This window comes from Copadichromis virginalis, linkage group LG7 (assembly GCF_057382275.1).
Source record: "Copadichromis virginalis isolate Kocher_CV1m ecotype Utaka linkage group LG7, C_Virginalis_male_GT1.1, whole genome shotgun sequence".
Lineage (NCBI taxonomy): Eukaryota > Metazoa > Chordata > Actinopteri > Cichliformes > Cichlidae > Copadichromis > Copadichromis virginalis.
Genome location: NC_140624.1, coordinates 67270228 through 67297861, shown reverse-complemented (window position 1 = coordinate 67297861; position 27634 = coordinate 67270228). Strand labels below are relative to the sequence as shown.

Sequence of the window (27634 nt, the reverse complement as noted above, 5' to 3'; positions counted from 1 at the left end):
AAACCTAGCTCCAAGAATAATTTTCACCGACAGTTCTGAGATAAGCTGCATGTTATTCTTGGATGCGGTTGTAGGACCAGCTTTAAAATCGCATGACAAAAATATCATACACATTAAAAAAAACTGTATCACCAACGTAGCCTGGAAAACATTTGCTAGTTAGATGAAGTCAGCTATCTCATCTTAGCATATTTATATGCATATTTATAATCATACGGTTCTTGGAGTGAGTGCATACACTCATGAAGTTTAGTAACTTCCGGTCACTGCAACAAGCCCAGGTACAGTTTACCGACGGATGGGTGCAGGACCTTGAAATGCACCGTGTAGAAAGTAAAGACCATCGTATGTATCATAAGTTTACCAGTCTCACAAATCGTCTTCATAAATACACATTCGTTATCCGTTTATTAATATAACCTTTGAGCTCAACGGTAATTAATTAGTAGTGGAAATAATTTCTGGTAGCATCACAGAAATGTAGCAGTGACAATAATACTGTATGCTGTAATCGTACTGGGCAATTAGTGATACAAAAAACCTGTTTTATCCTGTGAATAAAAGTATATGTTTTTGTCAGTGTACCATAATAACAGAAGCGAAACGCAATATTGTGTCAGGATAATTTACTATTTATGCACAATAAATAAAGGAGCATAGCGCGACAATTTCTGTTCAGCGCCAGACTTGCTTGTAACCTATATCACCAATTATGTTAAGAAAAATGACGCATTAACTACAACAGCAGACTGACCTTTGTGTAAATGCTTGGAGCAGACTAACCTGTGAGCTGGAGTGTTCTAGGACGTTATATTTGATCTTTGAATGGCTGCAATCCAGTCGCCTCTTTGTTACTTCGGAAACATGGCTCGAACAATTTCTCTTCCACGACGTAATCCGATAACAACCGATCTCTTTACCCGTCGGCTTCCCGTGGCTGTCATGCGACCGGCTATTGCAGTTAATGATACAACAGCTTCTTGACATTTTTGTGTTTCTTTTTATCGCTGTGTGACTGATTTTAATTGAAAGCCTGCGTGCGCTAGTACCGCTTGCCACGAGTTCCCAGAATCCTTTGCGGTTCTACCCGTGAATGACGTCACATTTTCAATCTCTATATAATATGCATGTTAAATTTTATATTTGGGGTGAAATATCAAGTCTTTTCAAGTAAACCGGTTCAAGTCCAATTCAAGTCCCAAGTCATTGGTGTAAAAGTCCAAGTCAAGTCACAAGTCTTAGAACATTTTTTCAAGTCAAGTCTAAAGTCATAAAATTAATGACTCGAGTCTGACTCGAGTCCAAGTCATGTGACTCGAGTCCACACCTCTGGTAAATAACTTTCAAAAGGTGCAATGAAGAAGTGCAAATCCAAAGGTTTTCAGGGCTGGGCGTCTATTGTTGAATGCAAAATGACTCAGGACGGCAGCAAAGACGTCATTCTCTTCTCTGCTAAACTGCAGTTTGGGAGTATTTGGGGGGATTTTTAGGAGGATATCTCATCCTGACTTTTGAAAAACAGTGGAGTGTTATGATAGAGAAAAAGAAGATGTAGTAAGATAAACTGATTATTAGCCTGGGTCTGCACATTAGATTTGCTGACAACATGACTTCTTTAAATGTTTTTTGTTGGCAACCAGGTTTACCGCGACTGCAGCACCGAAACAGGGGCTTCTAAATGTTTACCTGTTGGTGGAGAGGAAGCAGTAACACCACTACAGAAACATGAATACACCCATTCAGCTTTGGGTTAGTTAAAGCACATTAATCTATTTCTTAAGCGTCGAACTCGGGAGCCTTTTTTGAGTCTCTTTCAGGATTCAGAGTCTGACCACTGAAAACTACGCCCGGAGTCCGCTCATCAAGGCGTCGTGGAGTTGAAGGTTGGTGCCCAGTCGGGGTACGTATCCAGCGAGAACAAAGGAATTCCCCAAGTTGCCATGGCCAGCAGGACGGCGAGGACTCCAATCGTGTTGACGCCAAGTCCCGCCTTAACCTGCAGCAGACAGGATCAGATTTTTCTTGTGAATTATGGCCAGCATACATTTAGTGAAAGAGTTATTTCTAGTTGCAACCTCTATTTTCTTGTGACAGAACTCACCATATCTAGGGTGGTAAAGTGTCCATAGCCATACACCACAGCACCTGGTGGGTTGGACACTGGCAGGAGGAAGGAGAAGGATGTGCACAGGGTGGCGGGGATCAGGATGTACAAAGGGTTGACGTGTATGGCCTCGGCCTGAAGCGAGAACAATCTCTCATAAATATTTCCCACATTTGTGAGATTAAATAACAATAATTAGTTTTTATTATAAAAACTTTTATTAACATTCATTCAAAGGATTAAGGGGGGGGGGGGGGGGAATATGTATTTACATGTAAATGTGTTAGTAACGTCTGTTTAAACGCGTTCCTGTGATTATGTTCGTGTTGGCCTGAAGTGAAGGTGCTTCAGGAAGGTGAACGCACGCAAAGCTACTGGTCCGGACGGGATTCCCGGCCGCGTCCTCAAGTCATGCGTGGCTCAGCTGGCTGGAGTGTTCACGCACATCTTCAACCTTTCCCTCTCTCTGTCTGTAGTCCCAGCCTGCTTCAAAATGGCCACCATCGTCCCTGTACCCAAATCCTCCACCATCTCCTCATTGAACGACTGGCGACCTGTAGCCCTGACCCCCATCGTAAGCAAATGCTTCGAGAAGCTGGTCAGGGACTTCATCTGCTCTGCACTACCCGACTCACTGGACCCTCTACAGTTTGCATACCGCCACAACAGGTCCACTGATGATGCCATAGCCCTGACACTACATACTGCCCTGTCACACCTGGAGAAGAGAGACACGTATGTGAGGATGCTGTTTGTAGATTACAGCTCAGCATTCAATACCATCGTTCCCTCGAAGCTGGACAGGAAACTGCAGGATCTAGCACTAGGAAGGCCCAGAGCCCAGCCATTTGGCTTTTCTACCTTTAAAACCCGGAGAGCAGCCAAATGGCTGGTAGGCTTTTAGCTAAGCTTTAGCTTCAGGCAAGTGGAAGCTAAATTGGCTAGTCATTCATATGTATATTAGGTTGTTACCTGGGAATTCTGGAGGGAGGGGAGTGGGGGTGTGTGGATGAGGGGGTGGGGGAGCTGCTAAAAGCGGTGAGCTTCCTTTTGTGTTTCATCTTGATGCATTCTCAATCATCCAGGGAAACAAATCTCCAAAAGTCACCAACTTGGAGTGTTTCAGTTTGCCATCTTAGGGAGAAATCAACACACATGGGTGTATGTCCTTTGTTGCTGAGATTTATTGATAAAAACAGTACAAAAAATCAACCATTTGTACACATTTTTACAAATAATTATAAAAAGTGAGTGAGTACATTTCAACATTTTCAGCAATCACTCACAATCCTGGCACTGCCATGGTATCTGTAGTCTGCATTTACCACATGTGTATCTGTAGCAGCGAACACATCGCACAGTGGCATGATTGTTCTTGCAATTGTGTTTGACCTGACACATGGCTCTTTTTCCAGGGCTCGGTGTGGAGGGTTGTGTCAAAGGCAACTGTTCTTTTCTTGCCTTCTTTGCAGCTACATGAGAGCGAGCCAACTCCCTTGCAAGCTCCACCAGGAAGTCCACCCGTCTTTCCTTCGTCCCGGTGCATGCTTGATACAGCACATGTGCATTCAGTGCTGCCATGTCAATCATGTTATAAAACACGGCAACTGGCCAGCGCCGTGTTCCTTTGCGGACAGTGTACTCCCGAACCATCTGGTCCATCACATCCACGCCACACTTTGTTTTGTTGTAAAGGGTGACAGTGTTTGGCTTCCTTTTGGTAGTGTTATCAGTCTGAACCACGCCGTGCATGCTGCTAAGAATATAGACTGTCTTCTTCCGTTTGGCCGCATACGCCGTCAGCGTGGCAGCAGAGGTTGAAAACACCTAAGAAATAAGATAAATTGTTATTTCCATAGCACTTTTACACACAATGAAACACATAAACATAGAACCACAAAAGACCTGCAACATACCTGAGTGGTGAATTCATTGCGATCTGTCTGTCTAGTGGATTGAGGAATTTCCCTGCGAATCTTGTTGACTGTGCCGAGGATGGTGGTTTTCCGTCTAAGAAGTTTTTGCGCAAGTGAAAGCGATGTGAAAAAATTGTCCGTGGTAACATTTCTGCCCTTGTCTAGGAATGGTTCCATCAGCCTCATTACTACATTTTCAGAAAGTCTCTCCCCAGTGGGACGACTGGGGTCCTTGCCAAGATATGGGAAGACATTGCAAATGTACTTGGATTTTAGGTCGCAAGCCACCCAAAACTTGATCCCAAACTTGTCCGGCTTACTTGCAATATACTGCAGGAAACTGCACCGAGTCTTTGATGGGAAAAGCTGTTCATCAACGGTGATATGTAGACCAGGGTTGTAGCACGTGATGCAGTTGGTGACAAATGATCCCCACAAACTGGAAATTGCAGCGAACTTATCAGTCTTTGCTCGATCACAGCGGGTGGACGTGTCATCAAAGCGTAGGTGTTGCATGATTTCTTGGAAGCGGTTTCGTGCCATAGTTCCAATTATCTGTGGGTTTCCCAGGTTTGCTGACCAGCAGTCATTTAGAGATGGAACCCTGGTAACCCCCCGCAAGATGACAATTGCAATAAATGCCATTAGTTCAGGGAGGTCCATGAACCAATGAACATGCTCCGTTTGCTGTGCATGTTGAACAGTCCATTCTTGAATGCTACGAAGCATGTCAAGAGTGATGAAACACAGGAAGCTCCGAAGGCGACTCGTGATATTTCTCCTGGCCTTAGCCGTTGGCTCTCCATCTGCAGCGTACGCTTCTATTGGGGTGAAAGGGAGACAGGTCCCCACCTGTTCTTCACGCCACACTGTGCCATCTTTCGCTGTCTCAGTCCCCAAACAAGCTCTCTTTTTAGGTGCAGAAGCAGTCTCCTCATCTGCAGTGTGAACAAATTCAAATTGTGAGCAATGGGAAGGTCCAGTATCTCCTCCTCTGTATCAGAATAATGTCTGAAATATCTTACTTACAAACTACATCCACTTACTTATTTGAAATGAAATAGGAAATAACATGAAATGCAACTAACTGGAAGACTGATCAGACAGCTCTGAGTCCGAATCCGGCTGAACTTGTAGGTCTTCTCCATCCGAGTCACAAGGGTCGACTTCCCTCAGGATCATTTCCAAGGCCTGCTGAGTGGTGAGTCTTCTCTGCATTTTCTTTCCTTGGAGAGGAGGTCCGTACACCACAGAATTCTTCAGGGCAATGAAGGATTAGGCTAAGTGTAGTGAGATTGTATCATATATATAGGGCTTGGCTTCCTGATCAATGCTCCACTACCAAAAGGAAGCCAAGCCCTGCCACCCTTTACAACAAAACAAGGTGTGATCACATTGATGCCACAATGGACGACTGATCAATGCTCCACTACCAAAAGGAAGCCAAGCCCTGCCACCCTTTACAACAAAACAAGGTGTGATCACATTGATGCCACAATGGACGACTGATCAATGCTCCACTACCAAAAGGAAGCCAAGCCCTGCCACCCTTTACAACAAAACAAGGTGTGATCACAGGGCTTGGCTTCCTTTTGGTAGTGGACAATTGATCAGGAAGCCAAGCCAAGGTAAATGCAGACTACAGATACCATGGCAGTGCCAGGATTGTGAGTGATTGCTGAAAATGTTGAAATGTACTCACTCACTTTTTATAATTATTTGTAAAAATGTGTACAAATGGTTGATTTTTTGTACTGTTTTTATCAATAAATCTCAGCAACAAAGGACATACACCCATGTGTGTTGATTTCTCCCTAAGATGGCAAACTGAAACACTCCAAGTTGGTGACTTTTGGAGATTTGTTTCCCTGGATGATTGAGACTGCATCAAGATGAAACACAAAAGGAAGCTCACCGCTTTTAGCAGCTCCCCCACCCCCTCATCCACACACCCCCACTCCCCTCCCTCCAGAATTCCCAGGTAACAACCCAATTTACATATGAATGACTAGCCAATTTAGCTTCCACTTGCCTGAAGCTAAAGCTTAGCTAAAAGCCTACCAGCCATTTGGCTGGTGGCGGGTTTTAAAGGTAGAAAGGTAGAAGCCTGGGACTGCCAGTGCTAGGACTGAGCAGCTCCCTCTGCAGCTGGATCCTTAGCTTCCTGTCTGACAGACGCCAAGTGGTCAGACTGGGCAGCATCACCTCATCCCCCATCACACTGAACACTGGTGCTCCACAGGGGTGTGTACTGAGCCCTCTCCTGTACTCACTCTACACCTACGACTGCACAGCCACTAACAACTCCAACATCATTGTGAAGTTTGCGGACGACACTACAGTGGTGGGTCTTATCACCAACGGTGATGAGACGGCTTACAGGGAGGAGGTCAGCGCCCTGACCCACTGGTGTCAAGACAACCATCTCACCCTCAACGTCGCAAAGACAAAGGAGTTGATAGTGGACTTCCGGAGGTGCAGAGAAGTACACACCCCCATCACCATCAACGGCGCTGCTGTGGAGAGAGTGAGCAGCTTCCGGTTCCTTGGAGTACATCTGGCTGAGGATCTTACGTGGTCAGTACACACAAACAAAACAGTGAAGAAGGCGCAGCAGCGCCTCTTCTTTCTCAGGAGACTGAAAAGATTCGGCATGAGCCCCCGCATCCTCAGGACCTTCTATCACTGTGCCATTGAGAGCATCCTCACTGGATGCATCACCATCTGGTATGGCAACAGCACCGCCTACAACTGCAAAGCTCTCCAGCGAGTAGTGCGGTGCTCTGAACGGATAATTGGAGGTGAGCTTCCCTCCCTCCAAGACATCTACAGGAAGCGGTGCCTGAGGAAAGCGGGGAGGATCATCAAGGACTCCAGTCACCCCAGCCATAAACTGTTCAGACTACTTCCATCAGGAAGGAGGTTCTGCAGCATCCGGTCCCGTACCAGCAGACTGAGAGACAGCTTCTTCCACCAGGCCATCAGACTGCTGAACACGTCATAGACACCTCAGCTTCACTACTGGAACTTGAACATTATGCACTCCATACTGTACAGTAACGCCACTGTTTTGCACATGTCTCACTCTGTATATTTTATTTTATATATTTTATTTATTGTTTACTCTATTTAATTTGTAAAATATGTGTACACACACACACACACACACACACACACACACGTACGTAGAAAAATATTTAGTATACACATCCAGAAATGCATATACTATTATATATTGTACATATATTTATTAGTTTCAGATGTAGCCATTCTTGTATTTTGCTTGTTTACATTATTGTATTTTGCACAACTCTGTTGCTTGTGAAGCTCGCACACAAGAATTTCACTCACATGTGCTGTACCAATGTACCTGCACATGTGATGTGACAATAAAAGTGATTTGATTTGATTTGATTTGATTTGAAATATCGCCCTCTGCTGGTACTGCAGCTTACTGTACCTTTTGCATGCATGTCCATTTCACGCTTTGAAGATGCAAAGCTTGGGATGGACATGGTCGACGGGTGTGTCTATTGCATGCTTTGCAGTGATACTGGTTGAAAAGATAGACATTGCCAACTTGACATCCCCCCCTCTAACTTGGTCAGGATGCTTTGTTCACAAACTGCCTCCGTTTGGACCTGTTCTTTTTGTATTTTTTTAAACCAGAGTCATTGTGGCAATTCAGGGAAATATTACGTGTGTCTGTAGCATATAGGTTTATATGGTTAAATGGTAATTGCGAAAAGTAAAACACAAGAGGAACAATGCATTTAAAAAAAAAAAGAAATTAATGAAAAACGATGTGTTTCAGGTCATTTTTACGGAGTAACGAGAAAGTAACGTGTAATGAATTACTTCCTCCTGTTAGTAATTAATTAATGTACTACATTACTTTTACGAAAAGTGTTCTAATATGTGCATTTTTTTTAGTAATGACCCCAACACTGATCACAACAAAGAGGGGAAATATCTCCAACATGCGCCAACATGCAATTACTTTGCACAAATGTAATGTCTTTGATTTACTGCCCGGGTGTGAAACTCTGTGATGGACCACCTGTGAACATCCAGACTACTCTTATTTCAAGAATTGTGCTCCACCAAAAAAACACAAGTATACAAATGAGTGGTTTGAATTGACCAGAGGAACGTGCTCAAGGCCAGCAGACAGAGGCACCATCTTCTTTTGGAGGTCAACGATGAGGGTTGAATCTCTCAGCCAACCCAGAGATCAGAGAACTAAATGTCCCTTAGAAAAGCTAAATGAGTAAGTTCTGCACACTTCCTGGAGAAACCCCTCCCTACTTATGGGGGGTCCGAAGGACTTGAGACAGAACTGTAAAAAGAGTTGTTAGCCTTGATGTGGTCGTCTCTTTTGTTGTAAGTTCCATATGCTCTGTTTTATGTTGAAACAAAATCTTAAAGCTCATAAACAGTACAAACTGCAGCTAAAGCAAAACACTGAAACAGCAGAACAACTCAGATGTCACAGCAGTTTCCCTCAAAAAAGCTGAATTTATCAGACTGAAAACACTGATGAGGTCAGGACTGAGGAGACATGAGAGGAATCTTGAAGACGTGTCTCTGCATAGTCTTAGCACTCGAGCACTTAAATTAATGCTTGAACTGGAGGCCGACCTCACGCTAAGTTGATGTTATGGAAGTTAAAGAATTTACAGGCATCAAATAGCATTTAGGCTCAACAAATGAAAAAGCAGATTCTGAAGAAAATGAATCATCTGGAAGCTGAAACCACACAGTTTTACTTATTTTTTCAGAGTTATTTTTCACTAATTTGGCTCTAGTGCTGGATTTGACGGTGAAACGGGGAACAACGCGCAGGAAAGGCCCAGACCAGCACCCGTGGTGCACAGCTGATTTCTAAAGAGCTCATTAATTCAACATGAGTATAAAATTGCTGCTCATCCCTTGCGTGTTGTATTTGTCGGGAGAAGCTAATCAGAAGAAAGTAGGGTTAAAGGGAGTGGATTTAAACGGTTTGTTTCAAGCAGACCATGAACGGAGGGATTCCTCCACAGCCCAGTGTAAGATAAATAATGATTATTTTAAGTACTCTAGTAAAGTCCAAGAATAAAATACTGAGCTCAAAATTGAACAGTAATTCTTAGCATTTTGGCGGATCTGTAAAGTATAACACACTGAACTAACCAGAGGAGAGAGAATGGGGAGGAAGATGGTGATGGTGGCAGCGTTGCTGGCCACCTCTGTCAGTGTGGTGGTAAGGAGGCAGGCCACTGTGACTGTGGCTAAGACCGGGAGGTCGCCCAGAGGTGTCATCAGCCTGGCCAGCCATAAAGACAGACCTGACTCCTGCACACACAAACAAACACACATGTTAAGTGTACAGCAGATTTTATACCAGCTTTAGGTGCCATTATATCAACCACTGGTTTCTGAAGGCCCATTTTGAAGATTTGACATGACATTTGTGGACATATGACCAGATGCAATGAGGACAGGCTGGTCTGACTGTGAAGCCATTTGTTCGTTAATTAATGATTTCAATTGTAGAGAAATTGTCAGTGGACAATGCACAGTTAGCCATACCATGGCAAAATTCACAAAAAAGACTTTTTTGTTCAGCTTGACTCTAAATGAGTGACTGAGCCCATAAACTGAGCAGCAAAGTGCGTACAGAGGGCAATTCAAAGAGAAGGTGTTTGCACTGACCTCTGTAGGTCCTGAAGTCTTTTTACAACCACAGTCGGTTGGCCTATATCTTTATCTATCTCTATATCTGTCGCTGTTTATCTCTAGAGACAGAGATAGACAGAGATATAATTGAAGTGCACTCAAAACTATGTTATTTGAGTGTACTTATGGTTTAACTTTAAGCTAAACAATCTTGATCCTTTTTTTATTTCATGCTTTTCAGTAAGTTTTACTATAATCTTTCTGATCGTGAGCACTGACTGAAAACAATGTTGACACAATCAGGGGAGTAGTCCGGTTAAAGTTGTTGTAATCCCCAATGATCTGCACCAGAGAGCTGTTTTTTATCTGGACCTGAGGTTTTTCTGTGTTAGCTGTGAAAACTTTACAATGTTTGCATCAAATTTCTTCTTGTTCGGTATGAGGAAACTGTTCTGAATGAAGTGTAATTTGTATGTCAGCATACCTCTGCACCTTTAGCGAGGGCAAAGCCTCCACTGACCATCAGGGCAACTTGCCACGGCATGGAGGCCTGAAACTCTTTCCAGGAAATCATTGACTCTGAATGGAGAGAGAAAAACATTTACTGGGACTGATGGCACAGATGCTGAAAAACAGACAAGCTGTTCAGAACCTCTGAGATTTAAATGAGTGTTAATACTTTACTGATTTTAGGTATTCACACATTTCTGTGCAGCTTAAAGTTTATTTTTTTTATGTAAAAGCTTGATATACATAGGACACAATAACCAAAGAAGTGAGAATAATGTATTGTAGGAAAACTGTATTAAGAAGAATTAAGAAAAACAAAAGTTATCTACAGTAGTAAATCTACACTACTTAAACTCAACCAATTATGCTAATTTCCTGCTCTGGGGCTCTTTGAGTACTTGTGTTAGCCTTCAACGTCTGAGTAAACAACAAGCCACGTTCCATACATTTACCATATTTTCTGGAGGGTCCGTGAGCAGGTACGATGAAGAGGAGGACGCCCAGCACCAGAGCCACAGTGGCATCTGTGATGTAGTTGGATTTACTGAAAAACAGAAAAAGTGATCAGCTGGGTCATGGTTCATTGCTGCTGTGAAAAATCATAAATATATGTGTTTCCCAAAGAATCTGGTCTGATATTTGTCATTCTATCAAGAAACTGCCTGGAAAGGTCAAAACCAACAATAAGTCTGTTGGTTTCTACTGAAAGTGACTCCCAGATGAACTTCTCTGTATTAGAAAAGTTCTTTCGTGAAACAGCTGGTAACTCTGGTTCTTTGCATTACAAAGAGGAAACAATACATATTTTTAACAGTGTACGACTTCTCATGTTGCTCTTGGAAGAGGTGGAATTTTTCAAAATGATACTACATTTAAGAGTATTTGCTTCAAGGTTGTCTCCACATGCCTCTCTGGATGCTTCAGCACTACTGTTTATTTCTTCCCGAGAAATCTGTTCTGGCTGTTGAACAGACAGCAGTTTTAGGAGAGAGCCTGCAGCACATTCAGATACACGAATGTGCATGTGAACCACGATTTTTTTTCTTGATATTCATGGGGTTGTGCACTAATTTTCAAGCATCAGACTCCTGGAGGGGAGCTCGACTCTCCAGAAACACCTGAAGAGAACATTCAGCGGAAACTTTCAGGGTGCATATTATTGCCTGCAGGCATTATAGTTTCCATATCTCCATTTCAAGATCAAGTTTGAGTTGACACAGTGGCAGAGATCCAGAACAAATAGTAAGATTGTGACCTCTACAGAACGATCTATAGCAGGAGCGCTGTAGAAGGACACTGGACAAAATTAAACTATGGGTTTGTTGTTGTTGTTGCTTTAATGGGGAAAAAAATCGAGGGCTTTAAGATCACACCTTGTACTTGGGAATAAGTTTGAATAATTTCCAAGAAAATAAAAGAAGGTTGTGACTCACTGAGGGAAGAGGGAAGCCCAGCCGGGTATAAAACCTGGAGATCTGGTCAACCACAACAAAACCATGACCACAAAAACCACCCCGGTGAAGATCTCCTGAGAACTGGAGAGAGGGAACGAATGAATGTGTGAATGCATAAATTATCATAGGAATGTCTTTCTGTCAATAACTGATCAACAAGTAAATGAATGATGGCAATCTAAGGTAATGTAAAACCCTCTGTATTATTAAATAAATTCCTGAATGAAAATATAGCTCTTTAAAAGAGTTATATTGTAAGTTATATATGTGCTGACAGAGAGAGAGTTCACCAAACCTCCAGGCTATAGATGTCTTTATCCATCTCATTTGGCCTGAGTTGGTCAGTTTGTGAGATAAATGTCTCCCTCTCATGAATATAAAACCAGGTGGCCCTTGCCTTGTTATGTTCAAAGTGCACCCAAAAAACAAGTAAATAAATAAATACATTTATTCTGAATGAATCCCAAAAACGAAAAGAAAAAGACTGAAAAATGCAGAAGCAATGTCTCTTTGTAGAAATCATGACCTGTCTGCACAACAAAGCAAACAAAAACTGTGAAGGTTTTTCTACAGAAGAACGCTTCAGGCAACCTTCTGGAGACCCTTAGTCATTCTGGATTAGGCAGGTTGTCCCAATAAAATTCCAAATAAGGGGTTAAAAAATGGGGTAAACATTTATATTCTGATTATTTTTACCATGTGTATTAATATAGGTGTTTTAGACGATACATATATAGTTCAATTTTTATGTTTGTTTGTTTTTTATTCAAAACACCGAATACAAAAATGAATGACCATTCATTTGCCTGTTTCTAATATTTGAGGTCAGTGAATGGATGAATAGATAAATGGACATATTAATGCCTGACAGCAGTAATGATCACGCATGAATGAATAAATGATCAAGCTGATTACTTTGAAGAATAAACAAGTGTGTAAATGAACGAATGAGAGATCACCGAATGGCTCCCAGCTTCTTGTACTCGTCTTCCAGCACCTTTTTCACCGCCCTCTCTCTCTCAGACTGCTCTCCCCGACACTGCCACAGGAACTTGAAGCTGCGTAAGAGAGAGAGAGAGAGAGAGAGAGAAAGAGGAAGTGCCCACACTGAATTTAATGACTGACTGTGTTTGGTTAAAAGCACAGATAGACAATGAAAAAATAATTATATATTTACATAGTTGTGAAACTATATAGTCAGCACAGTGGCGCGTGGTTAGCGCTATTGCCGCACAGCAAGAAGGTCCTGAGTTTAATTCCACCATCAGGCCGGGGTCTTTCTGTGTGGGCGTTTGCGTGGGCAGTTTGTGGGGATAGGCAAAAACTGCCCATAGGTATGAATGCGGGAGTGAATGTGAGTGCGAATGGTTGTCTGTCTCTGTGTGTTAGCCCTGCGACAGACTGGCGACCTGTCCAGGGTGTGCCCCGCCTCTCGCCCTATGACAGTTGGGATAGGCTCCAGCACCCCCCGCGACCCTGAAAAGGATAAGCGGAAGCGGATGGATGGATGAAAATATATAAATTATAACCAAGTTATTCAAATACTTAGTGGGTCTGAATTTTACTTTCACTAGCTGGGACCACATCTTCAGTTACGATGAATGATGATGGATGAGAGACCGTGGACTGATGCTGCGATTTGGGGAAGGCCTCGGAGGGGACTGGCAGCAGCTCCTGGGTGGGGCAGATCCCCAAAGAAGGCATCCCCTAGCAGAAGCGAAGATTGGACATTGTGAAGGTCTTGGAGATTGTTGCGAATGTATAACTGGTAGTCTTGTGATGACCATCGGACCGTGAGCTTGATTAAGTGGTCCGTAATTCCTTTGCGGGAGGCATAAGTTGCTGTACCAATGTGGAAGGAATGGCCAAAGAAGAGATTAGGAGAAATCCTGGACACCATAAAACTTGCCAAAAATGTGAAAGAAACTATGATCTGGTTGGGATGTGGCTGGATTCGATGATGAGCTGAAGGTCTGAATGTAAGTTATGCTGGGATTTTCTGAGGTAGAGGTAATGGGTCAGCAATTCAAAGGGGCTTAAAGGTGAGTTTATTTTAAAGTAAAATATCAAAAAGCGGCTGCGCAATTGGTTGGTTTTGCTTTGTCTGAAGAAGAAGATGAAGCAGTTTTTGGAGACTGGGCGGCGGTTGCTTAAGCAGGGATAAAGATCCGGATGGAATTTTGTCGATAAGGAGGTCAATTCTGAACAGCGTAGAAACCCGAAGAAGGCAAGCAGCAACATAGTGTGCAGGCCAGTAAGTAGTCACTGTACTTCAGCCGGAGCATGGAAATGCAGTGATAAAGAAGTTAGGGGCAAACGGCATGGGGTTGCAATGGGAGCCTGACGTTGGAGACCTTTGATGAGTAGCAAGCTGAGATGGGTTTAGAGGTCAAGCAACGCCCCCTGTGAGCACATGACGATGGGGCCGTCGCGGCTGTTGATCAACCTGGGTGGAGTAGGCTGGTTGAGTAGTGGAAAAATCAGCTCTGTCAGATCTATATATTTACAAGCAATGATTTGTTGGCAAAGGTAAGCGGATACTGGGAAAGAGGTGACCCTAAAATGACGTTGCTCTATGCTCAGGCTGCTGGGGAACATCCCACAATGCACTGAGTACTGCAGTTTGTATTTGAGTTTGTCTGTCCATATTCTCCATTTTTGTCTTCTCCTCTCTTACTCCCTCCTAACCAGTCACAATAAAAGCCCCCTCGCCGGGCCTGGTTTTATTGGAGGTTCCTCCCCACCATCTCCAAATGTTTACTGAAGAAGGATGACCTGCACATTGGGACCCTCTGATGTTTACATTATATTACAATCTCATCTCACTGGCAGCAAACATCAGCTGATGGTTCAACCTTTGACCACATCTAATATAGTGAACTATTAAAGATACTTCCCCCCCCCCCCCCCCCCCCACACACACACCCACAGTTGCTACAGAACTGCAGAGTGCTTTAAAATTCACCTCCATCCCTGCTCTTCCTTTTTCTGTTCTTCCTGCTGTCATCTGCTCTGTTATTTCCTGAAGTCCGACTACTGCCTTATTTCTTAAATATCAATGACTGCAAATGCAAATAACACCATCCATCCATCCATCTTCATCCGCTTTATCCGGGGCCGGGTCGCGGGGGCAGCAGCCTAAGCAAAGAGGCCCAGACCTCCCTCTCCCCAGCCACCTCCTCCAGCTTATCCGGGGGAATACCAAGGCGTTCCCAGGCCAGCCGAGAGATATAATCTCTCCAGCGTGTCCTGGGTCTGCCCCGGGGCCTCCTCCCGGTGGGACATGCCTGGAACACCTCACCCAGGAGGCGCCCAGGGGGCATCCTTGTCAGATGCCCGAACCACCTCAGCTGGCTCCTTTCGATGTGGAGCAGCAGCTGCTCTACTCTGAGCCCCTCCCGGATGGCCGAACTTCTCACCCTATCTCTAAGGGAGAGGCCAGCCACCCTTCGGAGGAAGCTCATTTCTGCTGCTTGTATCCGCGATCTCGTTCTTTCGGTCACTACCCACAGCTCGTGGCCATAGGTGAGGGTAGGGACGTAGATCGACCGGTAAATTGAGAGCTTCACTTTTACACTCAGCTCCCTCTTCACCACGACGGACCGGTGCAGCGTCCGCATCACTGCAGCTGCAGCCCCAATCCGTCTGTCGATCTCCGGCTCCCTTCTCCCATCACTCGCGAACAAGACCCCGAGATACTTGAACTCCTCCACTTGGGGCAGGAACTCATCCCCGACCCGGAGTGGGCACTCCACCCTTTTCCGGCTGAGAACCATGGCCTCAGATTTGCTGATCCTCATTCCCGCTGCTTCACACTCGGCTGCGAACCATTCCAGTGCGAGCTGGAGGCCCTCACCCGATGAAGCCAACAGAACCACATCATCTGCAAAAATCAGAGATGAGATTCTGAGGCCACCAAAGCGAAAGCCCTCCGCCACCTGGCTGTGCCTAGAAATCCTGTCGGTTGTATAGGGATCGAATGGCCCGTAGCAATGGGCCAGACACCCCATATTCCCGCAACACCTCCCACAGGACACCCCGAGGGACACGGTCGAATGCCTTCTCCAAGTCCACAAAACACATGTAGACTGGTTGGGCAAACTCCCATGCACCCTCAAGTATCCTGGAGAGGATAAAGAGCTGGTCCAGTGTTCCGCGACCAGGACGAAAACCACATTGTTCCTCCTGTATCCGAGGTTCGACTAACGGACGAACTCTCCTTTCCAGCACCCTGGCATAGACTTTCCCAGGGAGGCTGAGGAGTGTGATCCCCCTGTAGTTGGAACACACCCTCCGGTCCCCCTTCTTAAAGATGGGGACCACCACCCCGGTCTGCCAGTCCACAGTCCACATGCAAATAACACATTTTGGGAAAATATTGCAGACTTTTGGAGGATAGTTTGGAGTGTCCCCTCTGCAAATCGATACCTTTTCCCCTGGTAGGGTCTCCCATGGTGTGCATGCTGCGGTGGGTATCCTAGGATCCCCTCGGCTTGCTGCCTGTACTTTGGGGTTTCTCCCAGCAGACGAGCGGGTTTCTTCCCTGCGCCTTCGGGTGAGTGAACAGGTCCTGACTGTTGTCTGCTCTTATGTGCCGACTGACGGTTCAGACTACCCAGCCTTCTTGGAGTCCCTGGGTGGGGTGCTTGAAGGTGCTCCACCTGGGAACTCCGTTGTCCTACTGGGAGACTTCAACGCTCATGTGGGCAACGTTAATGAGACCTGTTTGAACATAAGAGTGTCCATACATGCATGGACACCCTAGTCTGCAAGTCAGTGATCGATTTTACAATCGTATCACCAGACCAAGGCTGGACTGGGACAAAAAATCGGCCCGGGCATTTTGACTAGAGACCGGCCCACCAGGATAAAGATTGAAAATGTGACGTCATTCAGGGATAAAACCGCAAAGGATTCTGGGAACTCGTGGCAAGAGGTACTAGCGCACGCAGGCTTTCAATTGAACTCAGTTACACAGCGATAAAAAGAAACCCAAAAAATGGCAAGAAGTTGTTGTATTATTAACTGCAATAGCCGGTCGCATGACAGCCACAGGAAGCCGACGGGTAAAGAGATCGTTTTTTTTTTATCGGATTACGTCGTTGAAGTGAAATTTTTTAAGCCATGTTTCCGAAGTAAGAGCCGATGGATGGTCTGGATATACCAAATATAACGTCTCAGAACACTCCAGCTCACATGTTAGTCTGCTCCAAGCATTCCCACAAAGGTCAGAGTTTTGTAGTAGTTAATACGTCATTTTTCTTAACATAATTGGTGATATAGGTTACAAGCAAGTCTGGCGCTGAACAGAAATTGTCGCGCTATGCTCCTTTGTTTATTGTGCATAAATAGTGAATTGTCCTGACACAATATTGCGTTTCACTCCTGTTATTACCATGGTACACTGACAAAAACATATACTTTTATTCACAGGATAAAACAGTTGTTTTGTATCACTTATTGTCCATTGCGATTACAACATACAATATTATTGTCACTGCTACATTTCTGTAATGCTACTGTAACCGGTTTCTGCTTCATCCCGCTGCAACAGTTCGGCCCAAACAGACTCCTCGACTCTGCGTTGTGTAGTGTTTTTAAAAAGACAAGGAGTCTCTGATCGATCGTTGCCACTTTATTTCCTAAATGGAAACAACTGTGTATTATCAGTGCACAGGCTCGCCATACACCACTCCGCACAGCACACTCTCGTATGGCTACGGCAGACTGGCAGCGATTACTGCAGCAATATTACAATTTCTAATATACAATAAAATAACAGCAACAACAAATGATGTACCTGAATGGAAACAACGGTGTATTATCAGTGCACAGGCTCGCCACACACCACTCCGCACAGCACACTACGGCAGAACATCTCATTAGCATTCCGCTTTAGCATACAGTTTCACACATTAATAAACAAATGAAAAGTACATAAAACTGGTGTTGGACATGTGTCCACTAAGCACTTATTACACTCGGTGCTCGTCAGCTAATCAAACATGTTTTATGTGTCTGTACTACTTAGCTATATTGTGTGCGGAACAATACAACTCACCTCTCGTATAGCTACGGCAGACTGGCAGCGATTACTGCAGCCAGCCACACCGAGAGGGGGGGCGCTGTTTCCCCATTACACTGATATTTGTGGCAAGTGGAATAATACCACATAAACACTGTTACACTACCAGAAATTATTTCCACTACTAATTAATTACCGTTGAGCTCAAAGGTCCTATTAATAAACGGTTAACGAATGTGTATTTATGAAGACGATTTGTGAGACTGGTAAACTTATGATACGTACAATAGTCTTTCGTTCTACACGGTGCATTTCAAGGTCCTGTACCCATCCGTCGGTAAACTGTACCTGGGCTTGTTGCAGTGACCTGAAGTTACTAAAGTTCATGAGTGTATGCACTCACTCCAAGAAGCGTATAATTATAAATCTGAGCGTGGTGAAAGTTGGGCAGCACGCTGACGTCTTTTGTCCACTCTTTCACTCCTTTGATTTTTTCCTCGTATCTTTTCTTTGTCTTTTCGTCGAGTCTGTCTTTGTACGGACCGGCATTGTTCTCCTTTTGTTTTGTACATTCCTTTTTTGTGCGGCAAAGAAAAAAAAAAGAAGGTATTGGAACCGCAGAATGAATGTTTTGCGGTGCTGCAAATGTTTGCATTTGATGCGGTACTTGGATTGTTTTGCCACGAGTTCCCGGCATGCAATGCGCGAAAATCACGTGATTGCTAAAGAAGGGGGAGGGTGCAGCCAGCCTCCTCGGCTGTAATTGGTCCAGCCCAGAGTCGATCATGACCAATTGGCCAATCCAACACCTTTCATTATATATACCCTTCCTAAAAAAATAAAATAAAATAAATAAATAAATCCATCCGCCCATAAAAACAAAAAATCGCCAGCGGCCCACCGGGCAAATGCCCGGTATGCCCGATGGCCAGTCCAGCTATGCACCAGACCTGCGGCCATTTGTTCTGGACACTTGGGTAAAGAGAGGGGCTGAGCTGTCAACTGATCACCACCGGGTGGTGAGTTGGATCAGGTGGCGGGGGAGGACGCTGGACAGACCTGGCGCACCCAAACGTATAGTGAATTTGTGCTGGGAACACCTGGCAGAGGCCATAGGTTTGTGAGATCGTCTACGCATACCTCCGGCAGAGCTTCAAGGGCATTCCGAGGGAGAATGGTGACATTGAGGCTGACTGGACCATGTTCAGCACCTCCATTGCCAAACCAAATGTTGGGCACCAGAGGTGAAGGGTTCCACAAAGCTGAAGAAGGAGGCCAATCTGGCTTGTTTAGCTTGTGGGACTTTGGAGGCAGTTGATATGTACCGACAGACCAAGCGGAACATGGCTTGGGCAGGGGCTGAAGCAAAAAGTCAGGTGTGGTAGGAGTTTGGAGAGGCCATGGAAAAAGACTAAAAAGAGATTCTAGCACACCGTCAGGTGACTCAGGAGGGGAAAGCGGTGGCCTACCTGCACTGTGTATATTGCGGATTGAACGCTACTGACTTCGACTGAAAACATCTCTGGATCTCGTTTACAAGAGACAAGAGAAGGAAGCGGAAGATCGACAGATGGATTGGTGCTGCGGTTGCAGTGATGTGGACGCTGTACCGGTCTGTCGTGGTGAAGAGAGCTGAGTTTAAAAGCGAAGCTCTCATTTTACCAGTCGATCGACGTCTCTACCCTCACCTATGGTCACGAGCTGTTGATTGTGACCGAAAGGACGAGATTGCTGATACGAGTGATGGATGGGCTGGTGGCCAGGCAGAGGGAATTCTGGGCTTCTCTGCTTAGGTTGCTGCCCCCACAACCCCGCCCCGGATTACTGGAAGAAGATGGGTGGATGCATGGATGGATGCATGGATTGATGGTTTCGAGTGTTTTTATGGGGGTGGTTTTTGGCTCTGTTTAAAGGGTACTACAGTATATGCACTGTATTTTAAAAGTGCAGTTAACAGCTTAGCTGATCTTCCAGCCGCTTCAATGGCTACCTGTAGGTGTGCGGTGGACTGGCCAACAGTAAACCTTCAGAATAAAAAACTTGCACATTTAAGTTGCTTTAAATAGGCCCACAAAACTGTCAAACAGCATTTATGTTCTTTAGTTCCTTTTTAAAGAACTTAAAGTTCGAGAGCAAACCAGCCGTGTTGAATGACACTGTTTTATGTAGTCTCTGTTGATGGCATTATTAACAAAGCACAAAAGCATAAATATGAAAACAAATGGTTCATCATCGTCAAAACTCTAATAAATATTCACAACAATAAAGACATAAATGTGATGTGATGATACTTTCACTAATTAATCAATGCAAAGAAATCAGAATAGGATGATGAAACTGATAAAAGAGAAAAAATAATGGAGTGTGCACAAAGAGTAGTCAGAATAGAATAGCACTGATAGCAGGTGATTGGCTCTGCAGATGGTATGCTGACACTCACTCTGAGCCAATGAAGATCCAATACAGCCACAACCATGTCATCAGCAGCATGATAACACTGATGGGCAGGCACAACAGGAGCCAGTTCGCAAAGTTGATGCTGTTGCAGTCTGGGTAAACGCTGAATGTAAAGACAGTGTTTGGAGAACATTGGGGTTTTTTTTTACAGCAGTCTTTCAATCATTTAGTTCATTCTAGCTGTGCAGCAGACTGAATTAACCAAACATGAACGGCAAGCCTTCATTTGTGCCTGTTCATGTTTCTAAAGTAAAATCACTTTAAAGTCTCTTTGTGCTGGTTTTTATCGACTTTATGTTCCTGAAGACTAAAAGAAAGATCGTATGTGTGTTTTCATTAGGTAGGGTTTGTGTTGGTGTGTAGGGCTGTAATTGGAGGTTTCTGATGTTAAATGGTAATTATGAGACAATATGTTCAGAGTAATTTTACAGAGAAACTTGAAAGTAATGAGTAGAGAAAACAAGTTACTTTCTCTGTGGAGTAATTAAGTAACATACTGGATTAATTTTAGCTGTGTTCTGTGTAATAAGAGTAAAACATTACTTTTTTGGAATAATGATCCTGAGTAAAACTTCATTACAACAGAGAGGGGATATACCTCCAGCATAAGCAAACATTTGACCACACAGCTTGCAATTCATTTGCATGAATGTAATGTCTTTGATGTCCTGACTTGCCATGGTGACTCTCAAAGTGCAGCCAATGAGAATTGATAGATTCTACTTACAAGACACTCACCGGTTGAGGTGCTCAGCGAATATGAGGTTAGGAGAGGTTCCGGGCAGCGTGGTGATGCCGCCGATGTTGGAGGAGTAGGCAATGCCGATGCACATGGCTTTGCATAGCATCCGACCCTGTTGACATCCTGTGTCCCTGTGGGAGGCCGTGGGTACGTTTTCTGCAGCCTGTAAGACAAAATGCAGAGAGAAGCAGATTTAGCGGAAGTAGCAGAACATGCAGAACTGGAAAAATATCAAAGAATAATTTTATTCTGTGTTTATTTGGTGCTTTTTTGCACCTCGTCTGCTGCAGGCTGTGACTCTGCTGGTATTTGAACAGAAGTGAAGGTTTCTGTGGGGACATCTGGCTCTGTGCTGTCACTGAGAGAGGAATAAGGGATTCAACTGCTCTTCAAGCACATCAGAAACAAAAACTTAGAACACCCTGAACCCAGAGGGCAGCAGTGAATCCCCATGCTTTACATACCTCAGAGCTTCTTTATTTTTTGCAGTACAGTTGTTGATTTCTGAAAAAATGACAGATTATAGTCAGGGCCACAAGTTCCATCCTACTGTAAGCTCAAAGACACACAGCTATCTCACACTTTTAATTATATTTTGTGCTTTTATAAAGTAAAGTATACTGTTTGTGCAGGTACCGTCCAGCTCCAGGGTAGGGTTGTCTTCACCAGAGTATCCCTCTTCATTCGCCTTTAGAATCTGTTTGAGAACAGCATCTACGATGGGCATCACCATGGTAACAGCTGATGTGTTTTGGACCCACATTGAGAGGAAGGCACAGCCGGACATGAAGCCAAGCAACAACCTGAAGGAGACAGTGGTGTGTTCAAAAAGCAACAATGGAGCCTTCACACTTAAATCTCGAAGAAATACAAAATTTGAATCCAACAGCAGAGAACGAAGATGCTCACCAAGCAGGGTTGACCCCCACCAAGGTGACGAGCCTCAGGGAGACTCTGCGGTGGAGGCCCCACTTCTCGATGGACGTGGCGAGGCAGATAACACCCACAAGCAGGAAGTGGAAGTTATTAAAATACTCCTTTGCCACCTAGAGGAGAAAGGTGATTTTAGAACAGAGAGTGCATCTACAGGGTAATTGAGGAAGAGGAGTTAAAATTTAAGCCCATTTTCAAATTTGAGTTTGTGGCCAAAGAAAATGTTATACAGGGAGTTAACAAGTAACAGATAAACCAATTAAAAATACAGCTTTAAAAAACACACAGATGCACTGGAAAATATTAAATAATTGGATCAGTACCAACAATTGTTCTGAGCTGTAAATCATACAGAGCAAGAAATTAGGAAAACAGGGCTCTTTATTATTTGTCAAGAAAAAAAAGAAAAATTTCATGTTGAAGTCAGTGCTTCTTTTTCCACATGCAGGGACACAAGTAGCACATCTGCTGCTGTGCATTCATAAAGAATAACAATCCTTAAGACGAAGAACATTTTGTCCTCTGTAACTCTGATTGACTCACATTGGAGGACGACATGATACCACACAGGGGGAAGAGGATGGCGGGGAGCATGGCGGTCATGGACAGTGGAATCACCTCTGTTATCCAGTATATTGCCATCAGCAGCAACACAAAGCCACATTCTGCCTCCTACAGGGAAAACACGATTACACACACACAAACACATCGATGACTGTAATTATAGCTAAAGGTCATTTTTATATAAATGTAATGCAAAGATTAGATGCAGCAGCTTGTCCACTAAGCCAGAGTCTCTCTCGTCACTCAGCAGCTACCTTCAAACACCTTTAGCTAGTTATTTGGACTGAAGCATTGTCTAATTTAACCTTCATTCCAGCAGTTATCTTTCTATTATCTTTACTTTTTTCTTTTCTTTTTTTGAACCATCCAGTTGTGGATCTGCATGAACATTTCCACCACCAGGCTTCACAATCAGGGCCCAGCATTTTGGGTGTCACACTATCAAGTTCTGCTTGATAGTGCAATAATGTTTCCCGTTTTTATTATTATTAGCTTGTCTGTTGATCTTGTCAGTCTTGAATTCTTGCAGTTACTTTGCATATCGGAAGTTATTAGTTCCCTTCACTTCACATTCTTTTCCTTTGAGTCCTTTCCTTATGCAGAGTTTACGTTTCTGTTGGAGTTTCCTTGTTTGGTTTTTAGTGGTTGTTTGTGTCTAATATTTATTGTTACTTCCTCACCCATAATTGCATCGATCTCATGCAGACATGTCTCTTTTCCTCACTGATGTGTCGACCTGAATGCTCCCCATTTTAAAAAAAATAGTGCCGTCTCCCCCTTGTGCTTTGTCTCAGCTATTCTCTCATGTGCTCTGTGTCAGTTTATGCTGTGCACTTGATTTGCTGCTTCATGGACTTTCATGGAATTCTAGGTTCTCCTGAAACAATCTTGTTCTGATCTGTACTAAATATTAGACTTGTAGTCAAGACCGCCTAAACCAAGACAATACCAAGACCAGAGGGTATCGAGACCAATACAAGACGAAGACCAAGACAAAGTCGAGACGAGACCGAGACAAAAAAGTCTTTAAACTGCAGCCAGATGCTGCTTTGTTTACGGGTCTCAGGCATATTTATGTGTTTTTGCGATGCACTCGCACAGCCCTCCTCACCGCTGTCTACTGTCTCACTCACTTACTGAGAGGACAGACGCACGCTCCACTTGACTGTCACGTCTCTCACCCTCTCTGTTTTTCACATAATGATATTATCCTATATCCTCGCACATGATTGGCCACAATATGGAGGGATTGGAGCATAGCTGAGCCACTGTGTGAGAGCTGAGCAGCGAAAGGACATTGAGGAGCGGCTCTCGCTCAATGGGAGTCGACTCTTCTGATTCACCACAAAGCACTCTCTAAGCACGGCTCTTAGAGCTGATGCTTTTGCGCATAACACATTATCGAATGTTACGTTGTGTGTCATGGATACTGTTGACTCCAAATCTCCTGACCACTATGTCGATCTGTGACAGCAAGACCGAGACAGCGAGACCAAGACAAGACTGAGGGATTCGAGACCAAGACCACGTAAAAGTGGTCTCGAGACCACTAACTAAATCCAACTAAATATATCAAATCTTATTATAGCCTGAAAAACAAAATCCCACTGGCAAGCTTTGTTTTTGCACTGCAAAGGCTTTCCTTTGACCTATTTTCAATGTAGGTCAAACTTTCTGTAATCGGATATTGAGCTTTATTTGCAATCCCAGACAAATCATTTGTTAACTGAAATTGTAAAAACTAACCATGAGGTTTCATTTTATGTGTTTTCATTTTATGAGTATATAAAGTTTTATATGCAGAAAGTTTTTGAAAAGGATCAAGGGTCAGATGGCACTAAGTACAAGGGTCTGTTAGCCGTATTTATAGTGACGGGAAAAAGTGTAAAAGATCTCGTAGTGCTTAGAGTTGAAAAAGGTGTATAAGTACAAATCCATGACTGGCTGATAGGAAAGCAAATAAAGAGCCAACGTAAACTTAATAAAGCACAGAGACTGTTCAGATCATCACAAAAACTCTACAATAGCTACAACCTACTGAGATCATATCATAAAGTTTATGTGCTATACAATTAAAACTAGCAGTGGCAACATATTTCACAATATGCAAATAATGATAGGAGCTGCTTAAAAACACTGATCAGTGCAATTTCAGTTAAATTAAACCGTTATGGAGCGGATACAGTTCCCGTCATATTTGTGCACGCACCTTTGTTCCGATGACCAGAGGAAGAGGGAGCAGCAGCAGCGGCGTGAGGATGATCAGGAGAAGGCTGTGATAGTTCCACAGTGCTTCGCTCAGCTTCGTCAGCATCCTTCGGTCGTACATTGTTTTCTTCTCTCCTGCTGGTTCCTACTGTGACCCCGCAGTTATTTGGCTGTGATATGTTAGAGAGGGTAATAATTGACCAAGACTGAGAGGCTGGAAACCAGTTTGGGGAAGTCCTCCAACTACTGGAAGCTTCATTTTACATTTCCTTATCAGTTTTCTTGAGCAAGATACAAAAGCTCATTAGTAACTGTTGGTTATCTCTCCACTAAGACAAAGGTCAGATGTTAATGTGACAAGGCTTTTCATTTATTTCAAGCGTGGTGCTTGAAAGGGTCAATGTCAGTAGTTTCTCTGGAACTACAAATGCTTTTTTCACACCTAATGGAAGTATACCGATTCACAAAACATTTATATGTATCGGTGGTGTGTACTCCATTGTGTGTTATTAATGCTAAAATTTCTTAATCTTCCTTTTGACTTTGTCACAGACTCTGACATAAGAACCAAAACATAAAGGATGCAAAGTTTCTTATCAAGAATCATTTTTATTAAAGTATGTATAGCAAGTATACATATACAGACTTAATAAGTTGCTTCTAGTGGGCAATATGATACTGTTTCTGTACTTGTTTCGGATCCTGATTTTTAAGGGTTTATTTTTTGTTTGATCTTGTTGTAAAATATTTTAAACACAATATTTATTTGCTAGAATGCCGGCCTGCATCATTTAAAATCATCACTAGATTAAAAAACATGATAAGGACTGTTATGTGATTACATGTTGAATAGTCAGAAGTAATAAGACACATGTTGAAAACCCCAGAGCTCCATTAAAGTTTAGCTGAGTTTATAGCCTGTTGCCTTTGACCCACAACTAATGACTAAACCAAATTCATGAAAATACTTTCACAAACAAACTTTCCAGATGGAATGTGCACCGAGCTGACAGCATCCAAACCTCTTAAATTTATGAGTTAGACTTTAATCAAGAAAATGTTATTAAGGGATTAACAGATAAGAGTTTTACAGTACTGTGTAATCTCTTTGAGTCACTCCTGATTTCTTTATATTTTGCTTCCAAGGAGCCAGACTTTATTTTTTTAAAGAGCTCTTTCAGTCCAGTCCTTGTAGCTTACAATTTTCAGAGAAATGTTTGCTTTTGTTTGTTAAGTCAATCAACACTGACCTATGAATCATTCAACCATAGAAAAGACACCAAACTCAAGGAACGAATCAGTGTTGTGTCTACACATAACAGATAACTTAGCAAAACAACAAATTTAAATTCTATATTTAAGTACTTTCTTACACATACCCTGTCACAAATAAAACAAACAAAAAAAAACCATTTGTTCCTGTTTCTCCCCTCTGCAAATTGCTACCTTATCGTGGTGGAGGCGTTTGTGCGCTTTGGGGTCCTTAGGACCAAGTAAAGCGCAATACAAAAATACAGACCATTTACCATTTACTAGGGATCCCAGGGGCTATGTTGTCTGGGGGCTTCTGCCCGTTGGTAGTGTCTCCCGTGGAAAATTTGTCCTGGGTGAGGGACCAGACAAGAGCAATTCAGAAGGACACTATAAGTAGAACACCAAGGGAACAGTTCACCCTGCCCAGGATAGGGTTACTGGGGCCCCACCCCTGATTGGGAGGAACGGCCTCTGGGATCTGAACCCGAGCAGTGTTTCGTTGTTGAACTTCTGTGCAAACCACATTTTGGCCATAACGAACACCATGTTCGAATATAAGTGTAACCAAGGTAACATCTGACCCCACTTCCGCGAATCCCTTTATCCGGTCGTTAAGTGATGACGTGACGAATCCTACTTCCGGGCCTAAAGTAGTCTGCGTTTAATATGGCTTTTGTGTTGTTAACATGTTTAATGTTTTGTATTTTCTTCTATTTAATCTCAAAAAGCTCCTAAAACAGTCAGTGATCACTGTTGACCTCCCTCGGCTTTTATTACCGCTAATCATTTATTTAAGCTCAGTTTTTAAAACCTTAGGATGTAACTACAGCCCAGCCCATGCAGCAGTATATGAATGACTAACCTCGTATTGTGGATGGATTATCTCAGTTGTTCTCCTGGCTGAAGTTTGGTCCTTTTACAGCATCCTGCCATGCGATTACATTTGTTTCTGACCACCGAGAACACTCACGTTAACTTTTATTGAGTGGAAAAAAAAGTTAGCTTGTTTATATTATGCTAACATAGCTGTGTCGCTAGCGGTCACGTAGCACATCATTATATACCAGCTAGCCAAACTTCAGTAACCCTACAAACGTCACTGCTGTTTAGTTTTCTGTCTTCATTTATGTTGGAAGTGATAACAGAGCTGTACGTTTTAATTTGTTTCCAAAACCCCGCAGTCAGGACATGCTATATTGTATTTAGATAGAAGCTAGCGTGCTAACTTCCTGCTAACTTCTAACTCCGTTAAATGTCATAAATTCCGTTTTCATGGATGCCTGGATGTTAAACTCAATTGTTACACCTGGTAGAGCAGAACGCTGATCATTTTATTAAAGATGAAAGGCTTTAGACAGTTTTTCAACTCTCAGTAATGCCATAGTGATCGTTTGATATATGGACCTGCAGCGGAGTTTAGGCCCAGACACGGCTAGTGATGTCAGACTTAACGACCTGTATAAATTCTGGGTCAATCAGCTGCATGTCCCCTGCTCCCATGGCTGCTGTTGTCCCTGTGGTTGGCGTGCTTGTCAGATATTGACAAATTACGGACTCCATATCAATTGACAGCGTGCAATAATTCTGTCAGGTTTGGTGGCTCTTCATCACCACATCCACCCCCCTTACATGTGGGGTCCCTCAAGGATCTAACCTGGGCCTAGTACCCTTTTCCCTTTACATGCTCCCATTAGGCTCTATTTTCAGGAAACATGGAATCTCATTTCACTGTTATGCCAATGATTCTCAAATCTACTTTCCTCTTAAAATGAATTCTACAGACTCTCTAAAAGTGTGGGAGGAGTTCAT

The 27634-nt window shown here is 43.4% G+C and overlaps 1 protein-coding gene across 1 annotated transcript; it reads right to left on the bottom strand.

The window, feature by feature from the left end:
• Positions 1-1358: 1358 nt before the first annotated feature.
• Positions 1359-24692, bottom strand: LOC146706682 (solute carrier family 13 member 1-like). The gene is made up of 15 exons (XM_085461050.1): positions 24573-24692; positions 22343-22471; positions 21776-21912; positions 21503-21669; positions 21331-21370; positions 21143-21224; positions 20863-21029; positions 20108-20227; positions 12602-12700; positions 11622-11723; positions 10641-10732; positions 10163-10257; positions 9193-9354; positions 2102-2239; positions 1359-1996 (listed from the first exon to the last, which is right to left on the bottom strand). The coding sequence occupies exons 1-15, from the start codon at positions 24690-24692 to the stop codon at positions 1862-1864; spliced, it is 1785 nt and encodes a 594-aa protein (XP_085317176.1). The 3' UTR covers positions 1359-1861.
• Positions 24693-27634: the final 2942 nt, after the last annotated feature.

What these genes read in the sequence shown, in the direction of transcription:
- LOC146706682 (XM_085461050.1), bottom strand. Translation starts at nt 24,692, where the DNA reads ATGTACGACCGAAGGATGCTGACGAAGCTGAGCGAAGCACTGTGGAAC. An exon ending in TGGATCTTCATTGGCTCAGA is followed by an intron (nt 12,701 to 20,107) that starts GTGAGTGTCAGC and finishes TCTCTTACGCAG; the next exon opens with CTTCAAGTTCCTGTGGCAGT. An exon ending in AAGAAGCTGGGAGCCATTCG is followed by an intron (nt 11,724 to 12,601) that starts GTGATCTCTCAT and finishes CCCTCTCTCCAG; the next exon opens with TTCTCAGGAGATCTTCACCG.